The 23080-nt window shown below is 41.8% G+C and overlaps 3 protein-coding genes across 14 annotated transcripts in view; 1 reads left to right on the top strand and 2 right to left on the bottom strand.

The window, feature by feature from the left end:
• The first annotated feature begins 721 nt into the window (after window positions 1-721).
• On the top strand, window positions 722-2210 carry LOC125572368 (zinc finger protein 564-like). Of its 2 annotated transcripts, none has more exons than XM_048732830.1 (3): window positions 722-1029; window positions 1157-1243; window positions 1774-2210. In XM_048732830.1, the coding sequence occupies exons 1-3, from the start codon at window positions 916-918 to the stop codon at window positions 2059-2061; spliced, it is 489 nt and encodes a 162-aa protein (XP_048588787.1). In that variant the 5' UTR covers window positions 722-915; the 3' UTR covers window positions 2062-2210. The 2 variants fall into 2 exon arrangements, with proteins under 2 accessions (XP_048588787.1, XP_048588786.1); XM_048732829.1 differs by having other exon boundaries at window positions 724-1029; window positions 1157-1252.
• Window positions 2211-5374: 3164 nt separating this feature from the next.
• LOC125572422 lies at window positions 5375-7219 on the bottom strand. Its single transcript, XM_048732923.1, has 3 exons — window positions 6974-7219; window positions 6392-6861; window positions 5375-5706 (listed from the first exon to the last, which is right to left on the bottom strand). Exons 1-3 carry the CDS (start codon window positions 7126-7128, stop codon window positions 5375-5377), a joined length of 957 nt encoding a protein of 318 aa, XP_048588880.1. The 5' UTR covers window positions 7129-7219.
• A 2760-nt stretch (window positions 7220-9979) lies between these two features.
• The window catches only part of LOC5501870 (helicase with zinc finger domain 2-like), a 62064-nt gene continuing 48963 nt past the window's right edge, over window positions 9980-23080 (bottom strand). For 8 of the 11 annotated variants that reach the window (XM_048732818.1, XM_048732816.1, XM_048732819.1 and 5 more), the window contains 10 exons: window positions 20753-22952; window positions 20180-20265; window positions 19319-19459; window positions 18440-18619; window positions 17608-17900; window positions 16761-17087; window positions 16087-16323; window positions 14690-14843; window positions 13584-13751; window positions 9980-13048 (listed from right to left, as the gene is read on the bottom strand). In XM_048732818.1, coding sequence (XP_048588775.1) covers window positions 12948-13048; window positions 13584-13751; window positions 14690-14843; window positions 16087-16323; window positions 16761-17087; window positions 17608-17900; window positions 18440-18619; window positions 19319-19459; window positions 20180-20265; window positions 20753-22952 — 3887 coding nt within the window. In that variant the 3' untranslated portion in view covers window positions 9980-12947. Of the gene's footprint in view, window positions 13049-13583; window positions 13752-14689; window positions 14844-16086; window positions 16324-16760; window positions 17088-17607; window positions 17901-18439; window positions 18620-19287; window positions 19460-20179; window positions 20266-20752; window positions 22953-23080 lie in introns of those variants that run through there. The other 3 variants (XR_007313789.1, XR_007313790.1, XR_007313791.1) reach the window with 3 other exon arrangements.

The raw sequence follows: 23080 nt of genomic DNA, 5'->3' as shown, positions 1-23080 counted from the left end.
TATATATGGGAGGAAGACATTTTCCGCATAGTCATCGATTGTCATCACTCCGGTCACGGGCAGACAGTGGACAATTACAGCCCCATCACAGACTTTGCAGTCCACTTATGTAGGGGGCTCTGGTTGGGAGGGCTGACTGAGGCACTTGAGAAGGTCGGACTGCCGTCGGAAGACGAAGACTTCCAAATTCTGACAGTGAAGGCGGGAATGGCTGAACCTCATGGCTAAAGAACTCTCTCAAGTCCGCATCACGGCTTTGCATAGCTAAGTACAGGGCGACATTATTCTGCAAAAGGGAGATGGTCTTGGACTGTTTAGACTTGTTGCGTGACGCCTGTTTCCGAAAAAGGGGAAGCTTGTTTTGCTTTAGGGATTTGCCAATTGCCACCGTTCTGTCCTTGATTACATCCTTGAGGAAGCTTGAATACTGGCTCTTACCAAGAGCACCAAGGTTGACTATAGTCTCGGCTACTTCATTATCCATACAGTCGCGGCTGTCCAGGGTAACGAGCTCAGGAAAGTTGTCAAGGAAGGGGTTCCCCATCTTTCGGATGACATCAATCAGATTGTTGACTTGGATCTTGAAGGTCTTCTGAGAGCTCAGTCCCGTCTCATGATTTGTCCGATCTCCTGTCTCGCTGTCTGTGCGTCCAGGTACTGCCCTTCAAACTGTTGTAATAATCGTGTCGTTTCTGGGCCTGATAGCATCCAGCGCCTACGCAAATTTCCCTTTCGTAAACGGTCGTTGCCAATTATAACGGTCGTTGTCATTCCTGAGAACGGCCGTTGCCATTTTTAACCGTCGATGCCAAATCGAAAACCAACCGAACCGACGACTTCTTTCGTGACTAGTTCGAGAGTGATTTTCACTCAAGAGTGCTGTATGACGTCATTACCTGGCACTCTGTTTACAAGATGGCGGATCAGTCCACGTGCGCGAGTGCTGGACCAAAACCATCCCATTCTTCTGCAGACAAAAGATCTATCAAGAAGCCAACAGGGTGGAACTCTTTTTTTCAATCAGTTGCGGTGAGTTTTTGGTATATTTCCTGAAAAAAAAAATGGCGCATTTTGACACGAGAAAGAACCAGAATACTTCGTGCTATTGCAGTAATAAATGCAGGCATCGTTTTATATTCTTTTTTCTGTATAACAGCCAGATGTCACTGAACAACTCGGAGATTCGGAGATTGGGCAAGTTTCCAAAGTCGTTGGGGCTATGTGGAAGCAATTGTCTGCTGATGTACGAAAGGTTGGATTATTTCCATCACGAGCTTTTATATTTCTTTACTTTAGAAAAACATTCGTAATATCAATAGAAACAAAGATCTTCCCCAAATTTGCGAATATTTGGCTAACTTTTGTGCCCCATCACCATTGGCTTTTTATCAATAGACTAGAGAAAAATACAAGCCTTAGAGTATCCAGATTTCCAAATATGTTTTGGTCCTTGTCCAGTAGATGTAGATGTCTCGATCTAACCTTATCAGATATGTGATTTGTGACATGCCAAGAGGGTTACTGCTTGGAATTTAATAGCCCCTTACTTTTTTTTGGGAATTTTGCATTTTTTTAAAATCCTTCTAATTAATTCATGTTTCTCCCCATTCCCCTTTGGATTTCGCTGGTGTTGGTGGTGCACATTTTAAAATAGAATAGCCCATATCAACTAAAGCCTAAGTCCATTTATCTAACCTCAAATGTAGAATTTAGGGTCAAAAAGATTGTCAAAATATATACATAAATAATATTTTGCTTTGATTATATATATAGGACTGGAAAGATAAAGCACAATGCCAAAGAGAAGAACTTGATATGGGCATTGCAGAAGAGGAAAAGTGTCCATCCTGCAACACCACATTCAAGAGGAAGAAGGACATGAAGTACCATAAAAAAGGCTGCCATGAGTGTATTTGTGAAATATGTCATAAGCAATTTAATCATGAGCAAAAACTGAAGAGACATAAAAACAAAGAGCACAATGCAACATATAAATGTGGTACATGTCAAAAGAGTTTCGCAGAGAAAAGAAATCTCAAGAGACATGAAAGTACCCATTGAAATAAATGAGTTATTCCAGAAAGGAATATTTTATATCATTTTAACATTGCTGACCCTAATAAATGTGGTACTGTATCACTATGTATTAAACAAACAGAAAAACAAAACAAAATAATAATATACCATTTATTAAAAACTCATTACAGTGATAAAAGGCCTACCAAATTACTGAGCTGTTTACAGGACTAATAATAAGATAATGATTATATACTGTAAGCTAAGAATATATTAATGTAATAAAATTGTGTGTGCTAATATATATATATATATATATATATATATATATATATATATATATATATATATATATATATATATATATATATATATATATATATATATATATATATATATATATTATACATATGTATTATTTGTAAAAGTTATTGTTAATTTATGATGATGCAACCCAATCTTTCACCAGTTTCTTACATCAATTCTGTGAACTCTTGCTAACGATTTCTAACTGCTAAACTGTCTTCTGTAAATCAAAACACCTGAAGCTTATTCATTCACCAACACTTAATTATTTAATGGCTTCCAATCATACCATCTCACCGCAAGCATAGAGTACAAAATGTAATTCTGTTATAAATTCAAAGTTCAAATGATGGAAGCTGGTTTGCAGTTCAGCAATTGGAAATAGTTGGCAAGAGTGCAAAATTGGTTCAATGACAACAATTATATATATACTTTACTTTAAGTTTGCTGCTTCACTACTGTAATGTTTATAAAAGAACAAGTCTAACAACAAAAATATTGAACATTGTATACCTTTGATGCATTCCATAAAACATACTTACAGGATTTTATAAAATTTCCCTAGGATTTCTCTTTCTTTGTTTTTTTCTTTTGAATGTGCTTTGTCTTAGATTTCATAGTGTGGGACCCTGACTTTTTGCTGCTATTGACATTTGCCTGTACTACTTTTGCCAAATCATGGCTGCGCTTCCTCTTCGACGTTGGTTCTTGAAGTTGTACTGGACGCCCTTTTGAAACAGCCTGACGGCTTCCACTACCACACTTTCGCTTCCTGTTTGGCTGAACACGGATTTTTTTTCCACTTCCAGTTTTCTTCAGTTCATTAGACCCGAAAGAGAAAAGGGCACTCACCAAATTTGAATTCATAGACCTTGTCGCTGTTAAGCTTGTTACTCTTTTGGAGAACTTTATTATTCCTTTAGCCAAATTAAGATCTCCAGAGCTTTGGAGGTTTTGAATAATTTGGTCACAAGAGCTCCTCATCAATTGTTGAGCATTTGCAATAATAGATTTATCCTCATCATGAATTTCTTCACCAGTCGTGTAGTTTGGTTCTTGATCCCTGTTAATGGATTTCTCAATGACAGTGCCACACTCATTAGGTCTACAAGGTTGCAATGTAATCTGTTCAGCCTCAGTTGAGCGCAATGGCATATAGTAACTAAGAGGAAGTGTCTCTCCTATAGCCAACCAGGCTAATTTCTGTCTCTCACGGGGATTGTTTACTGGGACAAAATTAACACAGTCTGCCAGCTTGGACACCCAAAGGACATACTGGTGTTTGCATGGGCTCCCATCTTTGCCAATGCCACAGGTACACATTCCAATAGTCATGTCTACTGTATGGCTGAAAAAAAGAAAAACTATTGGGATATATCCTCTAGAAAATATTTTTTTCTGGGAACATTGTCAACCACCAAATTCCATACAACACGATTATCTCTATTTAAACCATGCTACGTACAGAATATGTAACAGAAAATCGAAATGCATGAATGGCATTGTATATTGCATCATGTACTGCTCCTAAAATATAATCATTAATTTTTGCTCTTTATTTTCTGTGGCGTGGCATAAAAAAAGTTATACAATGAATTCTTGTGGTATACTGCAAAATATCCCACTTCTCACTTGTATTTTCTTTTAAGTGATGCATGGCATATTTTGCAGTATGCCACTCAAAAGTATTGTATAACGAGTAAATGTACAGAAAATATACTGACCTTTGACTGCCATCTGAAGAGCTTCCAACTTTGAAAGTATTATTACCAAAACTTTCAACAGAAGAAAGGTAGCCATCAAGTTCTTTTCTATCTGGGACATTAAACCCAAAGCTTCCTTTCCCTTTCCCTTTCCCTTTCCCCATGAATCGATGTCTATAAGCGCCATCAAAACTCCCATCAGCAATACTGAGGAGTTTATTCTTGTAGTGGTCTTCTAAATCAATTGTAAGCTTGTCCAGAAGCCCAACAACATTGTACTCTTTTGTTCGCCGCAGAATTATATCTTTCAGAACCAGAAACTGAGCCTCAGCAAAATTGTTTGTGTGGTTCCCTCTAACAGGCAGTTCTTTTCTAAAGCATAGAGCAAAAGATTCTTTTTCATTGTAAAGTATTTGTAAATAGCTTACTAAAGTGGGGTTTTCCATGCAATGGTCATCATTTAAAAGTTCACTAAAGCTGTTCTCAAATTCTTGTTCTGTCTCTGCATATAGTGATTTCTTGAAAAGGTTGAGAATGAATGGTCTATCAGCAAGGTTGACATTGTTTTTGCTTTCATGAAGCCACCTCCAAAGTTGTTGGAGCATGTGAAATGTGCATAGAATTAAGGTGGATAGGGGCCAAATAGACTTCAGAGCATTTCGTTCCTCTTTACAGTTATCGGTAAGTATGACTTTTGGTCCATTTTCCTTTCCACGACCATTGAATGCATATTCAGGTAAGCACGAGCAGAGCATTTTAAAGCCCTGCTTTAATGTGGACTCTCGCTCATCACTAGCTATCAGAATACCAAGTGGAAGTGCCCCTGAAACATTATGTGTGCACATAACAAACACTTTAAGATTGTGCTCCTCAGTGTTAGAAGTAGCATCCACAAACACCATTTCTCCAGACTGCTGAACTTCATTGTGTACACGCTTCATAAGGGGTGTAACAATAGCAACCAAAAGAGGTTTGTCCTCCCCCCCGTACACTTGGTGGTGAGTGGTAGCATCAGGGTTATCTTTGCTATATTGTTCAAGCCTTTCAGCCAGTCTCTGGTACATCATAACCCCTTGTCCCCCATACCTATCCTTGCCATATTGTGTGTAAAGGTAGCTAAAGTCCCTTCTTCTTGGCACAACTGCTCGATTAGCCTTCTTTCGATGAAATTCCAAATCGTCATTACATGATTCCTTGAGCTCTTTCAAGTATTGTTGTCTTGCAGTTGCTGGTGTATGCCCACTTTCATACATTTTCAATACTCTTTCTGTACACTCAGGAGTCAGGTCCAGAAAGTTTGATGCCTCCAAAGTTTCAAGGGAGTGGTTGTGCTCCCACTCAATATCCAATTAGCAGCACCCCTTGTGGTCCAATTTGACAATCATCTGGAAGGGACAGTTGGTGTTTTTCACTCTAGCAGAAGGATTGATATGTAATTTTTTCTGTGGGTCCTTACTTGGGCTCCAGTTGCGAGTATTATGCTGACACCTATAATAATTCTGAAGCACGTAGCCACTCGTGGGGTTTTTCTTTGTCTTGAGCTTGATGGAAACGTTATTAATGACTTCGTACTCAGATATCCATAGCTCCAGGTTTTCTTCTGTAATATCTTCAGTCAACACGTGGGCCTTGAAGTTCTCTCTATTTCCTGAAATTGACTTCAGGTAGTAAAAAGAATCATCTGGGAGCGAGGCCAAAAAATACTCATCTGTAATTTCGGATAATTCAAACGATCTCATTTTCGAATGCACTTCTTTTATAGCTGAAGATATTAGATCTTTGAGAAAATCGGGTTTGTCCGCCATCTTGAGCCATCCAAGTAATGACGTCATACAGCACTCTTGAGCGAAAATCACTCTCGAACTAGTCACGAAGGAAGTCGTCGGTTCGGTTGGTTTTCGATTTGGCATCGACGGTTTAAAATGACAACGACGGTTCTCAGGAATGACAACGACCGTTATAATTGGCAACGACCGTTTACGAAAGGGAAATTTGCAGCGCCTACATGAAAGAAAAATGTTTTCATCAGTATTGTAGCAAACTATAGATTACCTAATAAGGAATGTGCGATTGGGGCAGCAAGAGAGCTTAGCAAGATTGCTCGAAAACAAGACAATGCTAATTTTCCATCACTGGCAGTCATGTTTCGTGAGCTTCGCAAGACCCAACTTTTCACTGCGACCCCGAAGAAACAGCCGTGTCAGTTATGAAAAATGTCTATCTATTAGGCTATCTGTCTTCCTTACTATAATACACCATATCATTGATTATTCTTAAGCTCATGCTTATATTTATCAGCTCACTGTATCTAGTGTAAGTAATAAATCAGTTCATGTTACGTTGCTAGATCAACTAATAAGTCATACCTGAAAGCTGTCGGATTCTCTTGAGTCCAACTGCCCCGCCTGCACTCTTCACGATCTTGTTTTCCTGCTCATGGGCCTGGTCGAACGGCATTGCTGAAAAGTCGTTGCCAGTCCTTAACAAGACAAACTGGCCCTCGTCTTGAAACTTCTCGGTGATACTTTGTGGAAGGCTTTTCATGTCCCTGATGTGAATTGGCGTCCATCTGGCGTAGTTTACATGGTCCAACACGAAAAACAGCGGAACCAGTTCCTCCAAGGCTTCCACATACAAGACAAAATTTCGCTGACGTTGAGCACGCACCACTAGTAAGACTAGCATCTGGTAGTGTAGTATTGCATTACAGAAGCGAAATGTTGGGCTTGACTTCATTGTTTGCTCCCATTCAGCCGTCGTTAACTGGTCGCCGCTGTGTGAAAACGCCTCGCTCTTTAGTTTCTGTAATGCCAGAACAGTAACTTGATGGGCGTGTCTAAAATGATAGCCGAAAATACAGTCAATTTTAAATAAAAGAGGTACTTTGAATCAAACACATCAAGTGAAATAGTAAGTAGAGCTTAACAAATACAAATTTGTCCACATACCTGGTCCTTGTTAGATGAGTCACCCTTAAGAAGGAATCGGCTTCACCCGATGAGGCTACGTTTGATTCTGTAAGGGCAGCAGTCCATCCAGATCCATCTAGCAGGTCACCAACAACGCTCCATAACGCCATCTCGATATGAAGACCTCCCATCATGACAACGTACGCCTGCTCTCCGTGTGAGGCTGGCCATTTCCATCTAGCAGGTCACCAACAACGCTCTATAACGCCATCTCGATATGAAAACCTCCCATCATGACAACGTACGCCTGCTCTCCGTGTGAGGCTGGCCATTTCCATCTAGCAGGTCACCAACAACGCTCTATAACGCCATCTCGATATGAAGACCTCCCATCATGACAAAGTACGCCTGCTCTCCGTGTGAGGCTGGCCATTTCCATCTAGCAGGTCACCAACAAAGCTCTATAACGCCATCTCGATATGAAGACCTCCCATCATGACAACGTACGCCTGCTCTCCGTGTGAGGCTGGCCATTTCCATCTAGCAGGTCACCAACAACGCTCCATAACGCCATCTCGATATGAAGACCTCCCATCATGACAACGTACGCCTGCTCTCCGTGTGAGGCTGGCCATTTCCATCTAGCAGGTCACCAATAACGCTCCATAACACCATCTCGATATGAAAACCTCCTATCATGACAACGTACGCCTGCTCTCCGTGTGAGGCTGGCCATTTCCATCTAGCAGGTCACCAACAACGCTCCATAACGCCATCTCGATATGAAGACCTCCCATCATGACAACGTACGCCTGCTCTCCGTGTGAGGCTGGCCATTTCCATCTAGCAGGTCACCAACAACGCTCTATAACGCCATCTCGATATGAAAACCTCCTATCATGACAACGTACGCCTGCTCTCCGTGTGAGGCTGGCCATTTCCATCTAGCAGGTCACCAACAACGCTCCATAACGCCATCTCGATATGAAGACCTCCCATCATGACAACGTACGCCTGCTCTCCGTGTGAGGCTGGCCATTTCCATCTAGCAGGTCACCAACAACGCTCTATAACGCCATCTCGATATGAAAACCTCCCATCATGACAACGTACGCCTGCTCTTCGTGTGAGGCTGGCCATTTCCATCTAGCAGGTCACCAACAACGTTCCATAACGCCATCTCGATATGAAGACCTCCCATCACGACAACGTACGCCTGCTCTCCGTGTGAGGCTGGCCATTTCCATCTAGCAGGTCACCAACAACGCTCCATAACGCCATCTCGATATGAAGACCTCCCATCACGACAACGTACGCCTGCTCTTCGTGTGAGGCTGGTCATTTCCATCTAGCAGGTCACCAACAACGTTCCATAACGCCATCTCGATATGAAGACCTCCCATCATGACAACGTACGCCTGCTCTCCGTGTGAGGCTGGCCATTTCCATCTAGCAGGTCACCAACAACGCTCCATAACGCCATCTCGATATGAAGACCTCCCATCACGACAACGTACGCCTGCTCTCCGTGTGAGGCTGGCCATTTCCATCTAGCAGGTCACCAACAACGCTCTATAACGCCATCTCGATATGAAGACCTCCCATCATGACAACGTACGCCTGCTCTCCGTGTGAGGCTGGCCATTTCCATTGTACCATTTTCGCCAAAGCGAAAAGGGGCTGGTCGACGGTTATTACCGGAATCTGGTCCAGATTCAGGAATGTGATTGCGTGCTTTAACACATCCACAGAATCATCGGTTAACTTCGAAGACGAATACTCTGCCCACTGGTCTTCCTTCTTTTTTTCCTCTGAGATGCAACTTTCTAGTTCTTCCATGCGGCAGCCAGGAACAACTGCTTTGCTGGTATCTAGTTCAACGGGAGGGACAACGGCATATTCTTCTGGCCGAACAACTACGAGGGCCAAGAGAAGTGCGTGGAGCTGTACGTGAGGAGTGGTCTCTGGAATGACGTCAAATGCAGCAACCTCAGGCCATCCATATGCAAGAGAGGTATGTCACGCCATCCATTTGAAAGAAAGGTATGTCATGCCATACATTTGCAAGAGAGTATGTCACGCCATCCTCATGCAAGATAGGGAACCTCACGCCATTTATGCGCAAGAGAGATATGTCACGCCATCCATATGATGCGGGAGGTATGTCACGCAAGCCGTATAATAGACAGGTATGTCACGCCATCCATATGCAAGAGGAAGGTGTGAGCAAGCATACATACCATGTGGCCAAGCCCACCAAAGCCTTATCACCATATTCATCATTCCACCCCTTCACTTACACGTCCAAGCTACACTTATCGCCTGTCTAGGCTACACCTTGCGCTCCCCACAAAGTATGATCGCAAGCATATCAAGTTTGGACTTTGCACTCCATGGCCACGTGACGAGCACGCAGCTCGTGAGTGATCTGATGGAGTGTTTCACGTGGTGCCTGGGCGGGAAATAGAAGCTGTGAGCTCAACAATTCCACCAGGACTGTGTCACGTGACTCCTTCACCAGCAGGGTTGGGTATATTTATTACGACTAGACTAACGCGCATCGGTCTCCCTGTGGTTAAATGCATATTAATTCTTTATTCTTGTTTGAAAGCAAAATTAAACATACACATCCATAAGCCACACATCCATAATCTCACATCTGCTTTTACTGAAAATGTATAAACAGGCAAAAATTTATAGATGAGCGTGTTACGGGGATGGGCTAGCCTCGGATCGACTTGGCATTTGTAGGCATTGTACAATTGTAGGCATTGTATTCAACAATGTATTTTTATTGTCGCTTTCGCTTGACTTGAAATACCTCTCGCTCGAAAGTTTTCCTTAAAGCTACATTTAAAGATTCAAAGAAAACGTGTGAGCAAAAATGTTATGAAGGAATTAAAACTAGCTATTACTAGGTAAATCAAACACAAACAATACCTTGTGCGGCTTCTGGGCTGCGAAGGAAAAAACGTACTACGGCTGAAATAAGTGCTCTAGTGACTGCCTGTGCAGGTTGTTAGTATCAATAAAAGAAACAGTAAAAAAAAAAAAAGAAAGTTTATTGAGTACAATTTTGATTGAATGAATCTTACAAGCTTTGATTAGGTAGTTAAGCAAAGGAGACATGTGGGGTCTCAATTATTATAGATGTATTATAACTTGACTAATTTCTTCCTCTCGCATTAAACTGACACATTGGTTGTTTGAGGTAGGGTACATTCGGACCTCCAGCCTTGTGACCAAAATGCTTGTATAATATTAAAGAGGCCAGCTCATCTTTCCTATGATGCATTGTTTTGTCGGGCATTTTAAGTAGCAAGCAAAGGTCAAAATTTGTAAGTTCATGCTAGAAAGTTGGAAAGTCGCAAATTAATTATGTTTATGATAAATTGAACAAAACAATGCAATGCATTCTAGGAAATATGTTATGTCCCCTTTAAAAGATGGACTATTAGAAGAGTGATAAGGTTGAGGAAAAAACAAATATCAATATGCGACATAAATTCACGCAGGCAAAAACAGATAAATTTTGTCCCTTCACTTATGTGCTTAGACACAACAGAGCTATGCTCCGAATGAAATGCTTCCTTGTGTGTATTGTTAGTAAGCACTGTGACTTAAGGTGTTCATTGCGTCACTAGTGGTTCTACATCTTGTAGAGACTGAAAACCCAGGAGAAATAACCAAAATTCGAGGCAAGGCTTTCTCTGAAAAATCCCAAATCAGAGCCAGGATTCGAACTTGGGCACAACGGTGAGCGGCTGACGCGCCTACACACTAGGCCACCCGTGCTTCCATATACATCTATTTCTAAATTTGCGTAGAAAGAATACATGTGCTCAGCGCAACTTGATTGATAAAATAGACAACAACATGTATACACCTAATTCAAAAATCTGCAGATAGCAAATGGCGTATGGCAAATGGCAGTTCCTAGACCGACAGATGCTCATGGATACTAATTATTCACAAACATATATACAGATACTAGAGCTATGTTCTGCAATTTGATTGGGCAAATGAACAATATCCGCACCTCGACACAAAGAACGAGAAGAATAGAGACAAAAAGAACTCCTTTGTAGAACAAAGATAATAGGAGACAAAGCAGCTGCGTACTTACTCGGGGTGGGCTCCCTGCATTGGCTAAAAGTATAATGAGACCCATAATATCCTTTGGTCGTAGAACTCATTTGCCAATCGCCATTTGCTGATTGCAATGACGTTTTTGGTCATTTTTATGGTTACGTTCTTCTAAACACCTTTCATGATTTGGGCATGAGTTGGTGATAACATATGGATTATTGCAATGGAACTCTGCAACTCTAAATTACAGTATATAAAACATTATGCGTAACGTGTTTGTGCGTATTGAATTGGATCCTGATTTTGATTTTTTTTCTAAACACCTTTTCTAAACATTAAGATTTAACTATGATTTGGCGACGTAATCTCAATTATTGCATTGTAACTCTAAAGTTAAGTATATCAAGCGTTTTGCATAACATTTGTATGTATTGAGTTTGAACTTTTAAGTAAATTAACCTTCGCCTTCGTGCATCGACTATGCTGTAAGTTTTTGGATCAAAATGTACATGGAATGTACAAAATGTTGAAACTAGCGGTAAATTCTAGCCTCTTTTTGTAGACGAAAAACATAACTACAACTTTAAATGTTAAAAGCTTAGTTAAAAAAAAAACTATTCTATAGCTAAAACTATTCTATAAATATAATTTTTGACTTTTTAAAAGTTTTGCACTGCCCAACCTTGCAGTGCATCTGATAATTGCAAAATCGGGAATATGTAGAAATTAAATATAGAATAATTTCACATAAGTTTCGCACCAGAAATGACTCCCTCAAAAAAGTGTAATTCACCAGAATTGACCTCCATTCATAGTGTCACGCTTTATAGGTAACCTTCTTTCATTGAGTGTAAAAATTGATCTATCTTCATAGTTTCACGCACAGAAAGTTACCTCCCCTTCATAGAGTGTCACGCACCAGAAGTGACCTCCCTTCATAGAGTGTCACGCACCAGAAGTGACCTGCCCTCATAGAGTGTCAAGCATCAGAAGTGACCTCTCCCTCATAGAGTGTCACGCACAAGAAGTGACCTCCCCCTCATAGAGTGTCACACACCAGAAGTGACCTCCCCTCATAGAGTGTCACGCACCAGAAGTGACCTCCCTCATAGTGTCACGCATCAGAAGTGACCTTTCCCTCATAGAGTGTCACGCACAAGAAGTGACCTCCCCTTCATAGAGTGTCACGCATCTGAAGTACCCTCCCTTCAAAGTGTCACGCACCAGAAGTCACCTCCCCTTCCTAGAGTGTCACGCACCAGAAGTGACCTTCCACTCATAGTGTCACGCACAAGAAGTGACCTTCCACTCATAGTGTCACGCCCAGAAGTGACCTCCCCTCATAGAGTGTCACGCACCAGAAGTGACCTTTCGTCATAAAGTGTTACGCACCAGAAATGACCTTCCCCTCATAGTGTCACGCACCAGAAGTGACCTCCCCTCATAGAGTGTCACGCACCAGAAGTAACCTCTTCTTCATTGAGTGTCACGCACCAGAAGTGACCTCCCCTCATAGTGTCACGCACCAGAAGTGAATTCCCGTCATAGAGTGTCACGCACCAGAAGTGACCTCCCCTTCATAGAGTGTCACGCACCAGAAGTGACCTCCCCCTCATAGAGTGTCACGCAACAGAAGTGAAAACCACCTCATAGAAGGTCACGCAACAGAAGTGACAACCACCTCATAGAAGGTCACGTACCAGAAGCAGTGGGGCTAAGACCCCTCGATCCGACTTGCGTGAACATTGTCACGCAAGTCGGATCTATGGACATGAAGTGTTAAAATAACTTTCGTTAGCAATAGTGGTAAAAGATAACTGGCAGATAGCAGCGTTTGAACTGGGTTTGTTGCATGGTTGTTGTTGCTGCTGCTATTTATGTTGTTTCTACTGGTGTCTCTGTAGAAGTTGTTGTCGTAGTTTATTTAGTTCCACGGCCAGGCCTCATCAACGATTGTCTCACCCTGCTCGTAGTGGCTTAACAGCGCGCTCCATGTGGGATCCAGCTCAACTAGGTTTTTGTTTCCTGTAATTACATAAGACAATGTCAACACGACAAAGGTCGTCACAGAACTATTGGCCGGTAAACAAGGAAAATTTACCAACGCCGGAAATTGCTCCTTAGTGGAGCAGGGAATAACAAAAGACATGAAAATAGCCTCTGCCCCCGTACCAAATAAAAGAAAATATTTGAGGCTTGCCCCTCTGTACAAAGTTTTCTAGCTACGGCCTTGAAGACCTCATTCTTAATTATTATTGTATTTTTGTCACTTCTATCCTCATCGCCACAATAACTGGCATCATAAAATCATCATAAGCGTCATTATCGTCATCTTAATTGTCATAATCATCGTCTTGATCGTCATCATCCACATCACACGTTATGAAACCATCAGCATGACTACCATCAGTATTACGATAACAACAATCATCATATTTGTCATGGCCATAATCGTAGTCCTTATGATCTATCTTTGCCACAACGATCCATCAAGCAAAATAGAGCTCATGTTTATTTGTTTGCTCGAGTCATATAATGTAAAGTGAAGAAAAATACATACCGATAATGCAGAGACCGCGCCTGGCGCGAGTCAACGCTACATTGATCTGGTGTTCGTCCCTCAGGAAACCCAGATTGTCAACTAGCCACTTTGAAGACGGCTCAGCCTCGATTTCGTCCTTGGGTAGAGAGCGGACCAGTGAAAGAATGACGTAGTCCCATTCACTACCTGCAAGCAAGGAAAGAAGGTATTGAATTTTTATTGTCTTCCTTTGACTTCTGGACAAGCCAGGAGAGAAGGTACTGAAGTTTCATTGTGTTTCTTTGACTTCTGGACAAGCAATGACGAACATATGAGAAGTTTTATCATATCTCTTGTACTCCCGAACTAGCAAGGACAGAAAGATGTGTAATATCGTATTATTATAGTATCTCTGCGACTTTAGGACAAGCAGGGAGAGAAGGTAGTGAAGTCTCATCGAATTTCTTCGACTTCTGGACAAGAAATGGCAGAGAGTAGTGACCTTTTATCGTATTGTTATGATTTCTGGACAAGCAATAAAGGAAAGATGAGAAGTTTTATCGTATCTCTGTGACTTTAGGACAAGCAATTGAAAAACAGTGTTAGGGTTTCGGTGAAACTTCTAGGGTTTACGGCTCATGACATCTCTACCACTTTGATATGATTTGCTCTCCGTTGAATTCACCATAACCGTAAAAGGAAGCGCAACATACACTTAATCGCATCAAACAACATGGTATTTAACTGGCGCTGATTCCTTTAAGTACGGAGGTGATCTTCGAATGGTAGATTATGAATTCTTTACATATCAAACATTTGCTTTTTTATCCAGTATTATTAAAGATAATACTAACTACTTTCTAACCGAGATAGAGGTCACGTAAATACGGCAAATATCAAACAGAGGCTTTGGCGTATCGACGGAGGCTTTGCGAGGCATGACTGAACGATCGAGGCTAGTATGTTGTTAATTGTATGACATTTTCATATCGAATTTTTGGCCGTGAAAATTTCCCGTTAAGGGCAAAAAGCAATTCCGTAATGTTCGCTGAGGCAATATGGGAAAGTAATGAACACCAGGTAGCCAATCACAGTGCGCGTGCAGTCGTTGTCATATAATAATCTGGTGTATTTGTCTTCCTTACCCTGGCTCTTGATGATCGTCGACACCTGGATATCGTCGTACGGGGCGTGGAGACCCTCCTTGATGAGGACCTGCTGTTGTCTGTAAGGTGTTAGGATGACCACATCCCCATGATTCACAGCATACTTGTTGACCAGGACTTTAGCAACATGCACCTTTAACAAAATCATTTACATTTATTTATTTATTTTTGAACTAAATATTTATAATATATGGGAACCGTTTACGTTTAGCGGTGGCTATTCAAGGCAGACAGTTATTAAGATTAAATAAGAATAGATTGCTCTTATTCATCTTATTAAAAACATGTTTTTCTCATTTGTTTAAATTTTCTTTTTTATATTTTCATACTCTTAGTTCCTGGTTATAAATCTGTTTTTTTATATTGATTTCATTGCACTAATAATGATATCAGTATATAATTATAAATAATTATAGGTCTAAATGGTGCAAGAGGAAGAGAACAAATACAGATTCTTGATTTTGTGGAAGAAATAGTAACAACAAACAGCAAGCAACCATAACCACGTGTCTAGCAACCATTACCACGTGTCAAACAACCATTACCACGTATCAAACAACCATTATTTCATGTCTTACAACCATGACCACGTGTCAAACAACCATTACCAGTGTCAAACAACCATTACCACGTATCAAACAACCATTATCTCATGTCTAACAACCATTACCACGTGTCAAACAACCATTACCACGTGTCAAACAACCATTATCTCATGTCTAACAACCATTACCACGTGTCAAAAAACCATTACCACGTGTCAAACAACCATTACCACGTGTCAAGCAACCATTATCACTTGTCAAACAACCATTATCACGTGTAAAACAACCATTACCACGTGTCAAACAACCATTACCACGTGTCAAACAACCATTACCACATGTCAAGCAACCATTATCACGTGTCAAACAACCATTATCTCATGTCTAACAACCATTACCACGTGTCAAACAACCATTACCAATTGTCAAGCAACCATTATCTCATGTCTAACAAGCATTTCCACGTGTCAAACAACCATTATCACTTGTCAAGCAACCATAATCTCATGTCTATCAACCATTACCACGTGCAAACAACCATTATCACGTGTCTAACAACCATTACCAAGTGTCAAACAACCATTACCACATGCATTTCCATTTTTTTAATAAGCGAGTGGAAAAACGCTTGAGCTTATGGTTAAAACGTCTTTACCACGGAGCTCGAGGCCGACGGGTATTTCATTCTGACTTTTGCCAGTACAGCTTTTTTGCTACTTTTCTTAACAGAAAAACCGACTTTGCCGACCTTGCAAAGCTCTAGTTTTAAACATAGGACTAAGCTTTGCAATGGTAGTATGCTGTGGCGAATGATGAGAGAAAAAGACTTACTGCCTTATTCGCTTCTTTCTCGTTACTTTTGGACCCGTGATTGCTGTACTGAGTCTTAATCACTGAAGACTTCTCGCACCCTTCCACGTGGCAAAACACACGTGGTACGTCCTTCCTATATAGCACCTGCGCTGGCCAGAAGTCGACAGGCGAAGGTGTGCGGAGCGCGACAGTGGCAGACGTAAGCAGAAGCTTGTCATAGAACTGTTCTGATGGAAAGTGGCAGATTTCTGCATGCTGTGGGGGACATAAATAAAGATGAAGGTAGAATGATTGACAGTTTTTTTTGAAGGTAACTTAAAAAAAATAATAACTAGAATTATAAATAGCGGTCGGTTTCATATTTATCAGAGGAGACTTGTCAGGGAACCAGGGGCTCAATCATAGAGATCTCCAGGCGAAAGACTCGCTGCAAAACCCCCCTTTACCAACCACCCTCTTCACCATACGGTACTGTTCCTTGAGCACGATCGCCTTTTTGGCGTAGCGCTAAAACATAGAGATCTCCAGGTGATAGAATCGCTGCAAGACACCTTCCTTCACCATACACCCCCCTCACCATACGGTATTGTTCCTTGAGCACGATCGCCTTTTTGGCGTAGCGCTCAAACATAGAGATCTCCAGGTGATAGAATCGCTGCAAGGCACCTCCCCTCACCATACACCCCCCTCACCATACGGTATTGTTCCTTGAGCATGATCGCCTTTTTGGCGTAGCGCTCAAACATAGAGATCTCCAGACCCAAGCGCTTAGCGTCGTTATCTTTGATGATAGGTTGCAGCTGCTTGTGGTCCCCAATGAGCACGACTTGCTTGGCGCGGGCGCATGTGATAGGCACGAGTGTCTCAGGCTCAAAACACATGCCGCACTCGTCGACGATTACTTGCTGGATGTTGTCGCAGAGATCTACGATGCGGTCGGCGCCACTTGCCGAACACGTGCACAAGATGATTTCTCTGCCAGTCTTTTGGATACACCATTTCTCTGCCTCCCTGATGATCTACGATACGAAGCAAGATCTCGTCATCAGTAGGGACGTCACGTTATTTTGATGGCGAGCTTGTTGCGTTGCTATCTTAATAATCCAAAATTCATCATACCTTACTCGTGGCTCAGCATGGTAATTTTTCATAAGGGATCATGCGAGATAATGTCTTTAATTTTGCAAGCGCGTAACCAGGATTTGCTGGAGTCCTTACTGGCCCGTAGCCAGGATTTTGAGCGGGGTGGTTCGGTTTTTTCATTTAAGCGGACCAAATTTCCGGTATACCCCTCTCCTCGCCTTATTACACTAGGCAATCAATCTTGTATTCAAAAATATTTTTTCTTGTTATAAATAGGGTACTTTTTAACATATAGCGATAGTAATAAAGATAGTTATTATAAAAAAAGATATTTATAGTCATTTTAAAGACATATATCTCCAACCAAACGTTATATATTTTTGTTTGCTCTGAGCGGACCTTCAAGCCGGGTGGGGGGGGGATGTCGATGCCCCCCTGGCTACGGGCCTGCCTTACCTGTAGATATGAAGTCACATCTTCTACGCTGACAGGATCATTCCTCTCTTTAGCGTCTTTAAATGTTTGTTCGAGGAGTTTGAGGGATTCGGCATAAGGACAGTCAGCAGAGCGGATGATGTAATGCAAAGAAACTTCTCGGACTTCTTTGCTAGGAATGCGAAGCTCATCCTCACTCCTGGACTGCTTTGGGGGTTTGATTTTGTTAGGAATCGGAAATTCCCTTTCCTGAATCATACTTCCTTGCACGCGAAGTATCTTCTTCTGCATCCCCGGAATTCTAAGAAGGTATTCTGAAAAAGGGTTGAGGTGATGTCAAGGGAAAACTGGAAATAATAGTCAATAATAGATCATCATTCATCTTTATCATTGTCCTCATATTCTTCATCATCTTTAACCTTATCATCAGCGTATTGATAATCTTTATCCACAACCACAACAGCCTCTTCTTCATCACTATAATCTTAATATCATCATCAGCACTGTCATTGTTACCGTCATCATCCCATAGTTGCCGTCGTCGTCATCACTGTTGCCGTCATCGTCATCATAATCACCACCATCATCATCATCATCATCATCGCTGCCGTCATCATCACCATCGTCATCATCATTTTTGCCGTCATCATCATCATCATCGCTGCCGTCATCATCATCATCGTCGTCGTCGTCGTCATCATCATCACCGCTGCCGTCATCATCATCATCGTCACCATCATCATCATCATCATCATCATCATCATCATTATCATCATCGTCGTCGTCGTTGCTTTCGTCATCATGATCACCACCACCATTATCATAATCATTACCGTAACCATTATTGACCAACCTGTCACGACGTCAACAGACTTGTTGGAGGGTCCGCAGTACAGGACTTGAGGTGGTGCAGATGGTGGCTTATTCTCGTCATCGACATCCTTCGGATCTGGTTGGGCCGGCGGTGGCGTCTTGCGATTCTGGCACGCAAACCAGTAGGCTATGTGCACCCCTGTCACGGTTTTCCCCGTACCTGGTGAATAAATGGATAACACTTAGGTCTTTGATATAAACCTCGGGTATACCGGTGGTGAAGTCCTTATCAACACAATTTTCTATACGAAATACACAGGTCCCACCGTTTCTATCCTATATAAAGCAATTCGTCTGTTGGGCAAACGTTGTTAACGGTTCAAAAGCTTTGACGATAATTCTTGCAGGCGTCATTATCGAAAAACAATCTGAAACCCTGAAGAAATATTCTCAAAACTCGAAAACCGGCTCTTCTAGTGTGAAGAAAAAAGGGGTTGGTCGATGATTGGTAAAAATCAAGGGAGGCTTTGTGGCTTCGAGATTTGTTGTGTTAAAGAAATTCATTCGCCTGAGCTTAAAAAAAAAAACATGTGCAAAAGGCGGCCATTCTGCGGCCATTATTTTACGAGCAAATGATATGCTAGCAAAGATTTGAACATGTGTTTTCACTCGAATTCCACTTTTCAACTATTAAATTCCACAAAAAATCATACCCTATTCTAGGTAATCAGAGCGAGCGTAAAATTTGACAAAAATTCAGCATAAAATACTACAATGATTATAAAAATAACAAATAATGATTATCTGATTTGTTTCATGATATGGATAATGGATCCTGGATAAAATGAATAAAAAAGCACAGTTTACTGTTACAGTTTACTTGTTTACTTTGGATATTCCGTGGTTTGTGAGCTGATACCTGGTGGCCCTTGAATCAAGGTGAACGGCTGCGTCAGGGCTTTCTTGATGGCATCTTCTTGGTATTTATTAAGTCTTTTGAAGGCTGTTGTATTCACGTCTTCTGAGATGGACAATGGTTTGTCTGGCCTCTCAAAGTGGTCTTAAACAACAAAATATTATTATAAAGCTTCACGATATATTCACGAATATTTTTTATCCTTTTAGGAGTAAAATTATTATTTACCATGACTACTTGGGGTGGACGTTAAACTTAAATACCCTGTTTCCGACTTGCCACTGTGATCCGACTGCTCCGAATGCTCTTTTCTTTATGTTTCTTATATCCAAAACTGTCCTTATTTGAGCTGATTTAATTGAAGGATGGGTTGAAATTAAATGTGTTTCAAGTGGATTTTAATTCACTTTTTAGATGATTATTGTATTTGCATAGGGTTTCATAGCCGACGGATCGATACGAAACCACGCGTCACGCAAGTTATGTGGGGGAACTCCTTTACAGCACCTTGAGATGGTGTACAAACAAAGCCACCATCGTGACACTCTATCTGTTTTGCAATAAAAACACATTGGCCCAGTTTTATATTTACTGCTAAAGTATTAAACAATTGTATCGTTTGTTACATTTTCCAAAATAACTTCAATATTCAAAATAAATCATCAAATCGTGAACCAAGTTGGATTACCCTGCTACCATAGCTATATTAAAAAAAAAAAACAGTGAAAAACGAAGTTGATATTACCTTTGGGTCAAGCCCGAACTCTCAAACACTCATGGATTAATTGTCACTGCCAAGTTATCTAAGATTGCGTGACGGTGCTTGTACATAATGATTGTACATGATGAATGAGGAAAACAAACCTGGGGGTGGAGCTTCGCCTTTGCAGATGGCATGTGCCAGCGGCGTTGAGTCCGGAAGTGCGAGTACGAGGGCCTTGAACATTCGCCTGGAAATAAGCAAAAACACTTACGTACATCCCATATCAGCACATTATGAGAGGTTCTGAGCGTATCTGCTGTAGGAATTATCAGCGGCTACAGATATTTGAAATTAAAACTAATTGTACCACCAAAATAGGATCAGCTGTGACAGGTGATTGTTGTATTTTGCGGTATAACAGTGAATAACTAATATACAGCTCTTTCCAAGAACGAAAAGTTAAAATTAGCCCGGCAAAGGACGATCTTTGTTTTTCTATGACCGAAAAGTTTGTATTAATTTATTGTGGAAAACGTAAGGTAGGTGTCATGCGTTTCACCAAACACCGAAGAAGTCAGAATACTGATTATGATTACCAAACACTGCTACTCGATAATGTACTAAACTTGAATTGCGATGTTTTTCTTTTGTCTGGCGTTAACATTCTGATTCAGTAAAGTTCACATTTTACAGCTGAAGGGAAACCTAGTAAAATAGCCTGTTTAGATGCTTGCCTGTGGGGTAGCAAGAGAGGGATGAAGATCATTTCACATTTGATTGGCTTCTCGTTATAGGCACCAGCTGGGAATCGTGAGCTCTTCTGGTGAACTCGAACGACAACAGATTGCCACACTTTTCCGTCTACTTCCTTTGGAAAAGTGTCGCTCACGATGCAATGGGCAACCGCAACATCTGCTGCATCATCTGAGTGACCATGAGGAATTCTGGCGCACACCAGATCGCCTTGAACAAAACTTATCTGTCGACCCCGGCAATAGTCCTCGAGTAACCGAAATTTTCCCGTGAAATGGCCGTCTTTGCATTGCCATTGCACAGGGAGATTGCGTATGGTGAAGCCCTGGTCCTCTTCTACGGCCGCGACCGCTGCCTCCATTAAAAGCACGCGTTTCCATGACCCGATGTAGTTATCAATGGTATCATAGTGCTCCCGTGACGCAGTGAATCTTGCAGTGGAAGCGAAGCATTTTTTGGTATGGACGCGATGCTCCAGGCAGATACTGACGCGTGGGGAAACTTTGAATAGTTGGATCCCAGGGCAAAGTACTCCTTTGGTCAAGTGTCCCGATAGTTGCACTTTTACGGTATCGAACTGCTTCAGCATCATGATCTTGTCGTAGAAATGGCCTTCAGCACCAGGTGGTATCGGAGGAAGTGTCAAAGTCTGGCCGACGTTAGGATGCGCATAGATGGGAGCATCGGGCTTAGATTTAACGGCAGCACCGGGCTTGCAAACAGGTGCACGAGGCAGTTGAGATATGATGGGGTCCTCGATGTCGCGAACGATCTCTTTAAGCTTCTTACCATCTTTTGTTTTAACGGCTTCTATTATCTTTGGCCATTGTAACCTGTTCACTTTAATTGATGGGCCCTCGGGGAATTGCTTAAAGACAATTTTCTTCAAGTCCTTTGGGTTCTCCTCACTGCTGTTGTAAGTTGGTGCTTCGTACATTCTCCATCTCCATGCCAGAAGAATTTCCTTCGTTTCTTTGTTAACGTCAAACGTCATTGGTGCAAGGTGATTGAATTTGATCTCTCTTTGCTTTGGCATCAAATGATCGTCTTCACTGCCTAGAACAAGCAAGGACATGAAGGCATCCGCGATGGATTCGATCACAGTATCTGTCTCATGGTTCTTATCTTGCAGCTGGACAGCCAGCTTCATCCGTCGACATGCCTTCCCAAAATTCTTGGAATCGTCAAAAAGGAAGGTGCTCCTTCTACAGATTCGATAGATATCATCCTCGCAATACACCCTTTCCTTGCCTTCATCTCTCAACAGCATCCTGTGGACAACAATGTCGATATAGCGACGGATGGGAGACGTGAAATGCGTGTAGACGTCTAGGCCAAGCGAGTGATGTCTTGTGTGTTCTTTGTCCTTACCATATGAAGTGGTGTAGATAGACTTAGTCTGGATTCTGTTCAGTCCTTGGTGCGCCACCGCAAGCTGCGGATGATTGGCATCGCTGCAGATTAGGTGCGTAAGCTTTCGGAAGTCTTCTTCCTCCACAGCTTCGAGAATTTTGCTCCAGAGTCTTTTATTGATCATGATATCTCTCCCTGGTTGACTGATCTCGCCCATCCCAGCATGGTTCTCTACATACTTCCTAAGAGACAGCGATAGGAGAGCAATGTCCCCAAATTCTCTAACCCACTCCATCAATCGATGTTCTTTGGGAGACAGCTGAGCTTTTAAGGGAGTAAGGGCGGGCTGTTTTGCGAAGAGAATCTTAGCAACGACATGATTGGCCAAGATCATCATTTCCTCAACAAGCTCATGCGCATCGATGTCCTCCCTTTCTTCCTTACCAGTCAAATGGTCAAAGGACGCATCTCCAAGTCGCTTGTGCCTTCTTGCTTGGGCAAGTTTATGAAGAAACTGTATCTCTCGCTTGAGTTCTGAGGAATCGCCATCAATGATCTTCTGAGCTTGAGAGTAGCTTAGCTTGCAGCGTGAACGTAGCACAGTTCGCACGACTTTTGGTTCGCCAATGAGCTCACCACTGTTGTCAAGCGTCAGGTAGACTGACACTGCCAGACGGTCACAGCCGGGCAAGAGGCTGCAGCATCCTTCGCTTATTTCTTCTGGGAGCATAGGGGTGTTTGGGTCACCAGTGTTTGGGTAGTAGGTTGTCCCCCGAGAGCGTGCTTCTTTGTCCAATGCACTTTCAGGCTTGACGAAGTAGCTGACATCTAAATATAATAATAAAATTAAAACTAAATATATGTGAAACAACCATATATTAAAAATACACAAGCAAACCAATGCGTAGGTGGTATCAATTTATTTTCTTTTCTGATGAAGGCTGTTGCAAATAGCC

Source organism: Nematostella vectensis, chromosome 9, assembly GCF_932526225.1.
Source record: "Nematostella vectensis chromosome 9, jaNemVect1.1, whole genome shotgun sequence".
NCBI classification, from domain to species: Eukaryota; Metazoa; Cnidaria; class Anthozoa; order Actiniaria; family Edwardsiidae; genus Nematostella; species Nematostella vectensis.
This window is presented reverse-complemented; position numbering and strand designations above follow the sequence as displayed.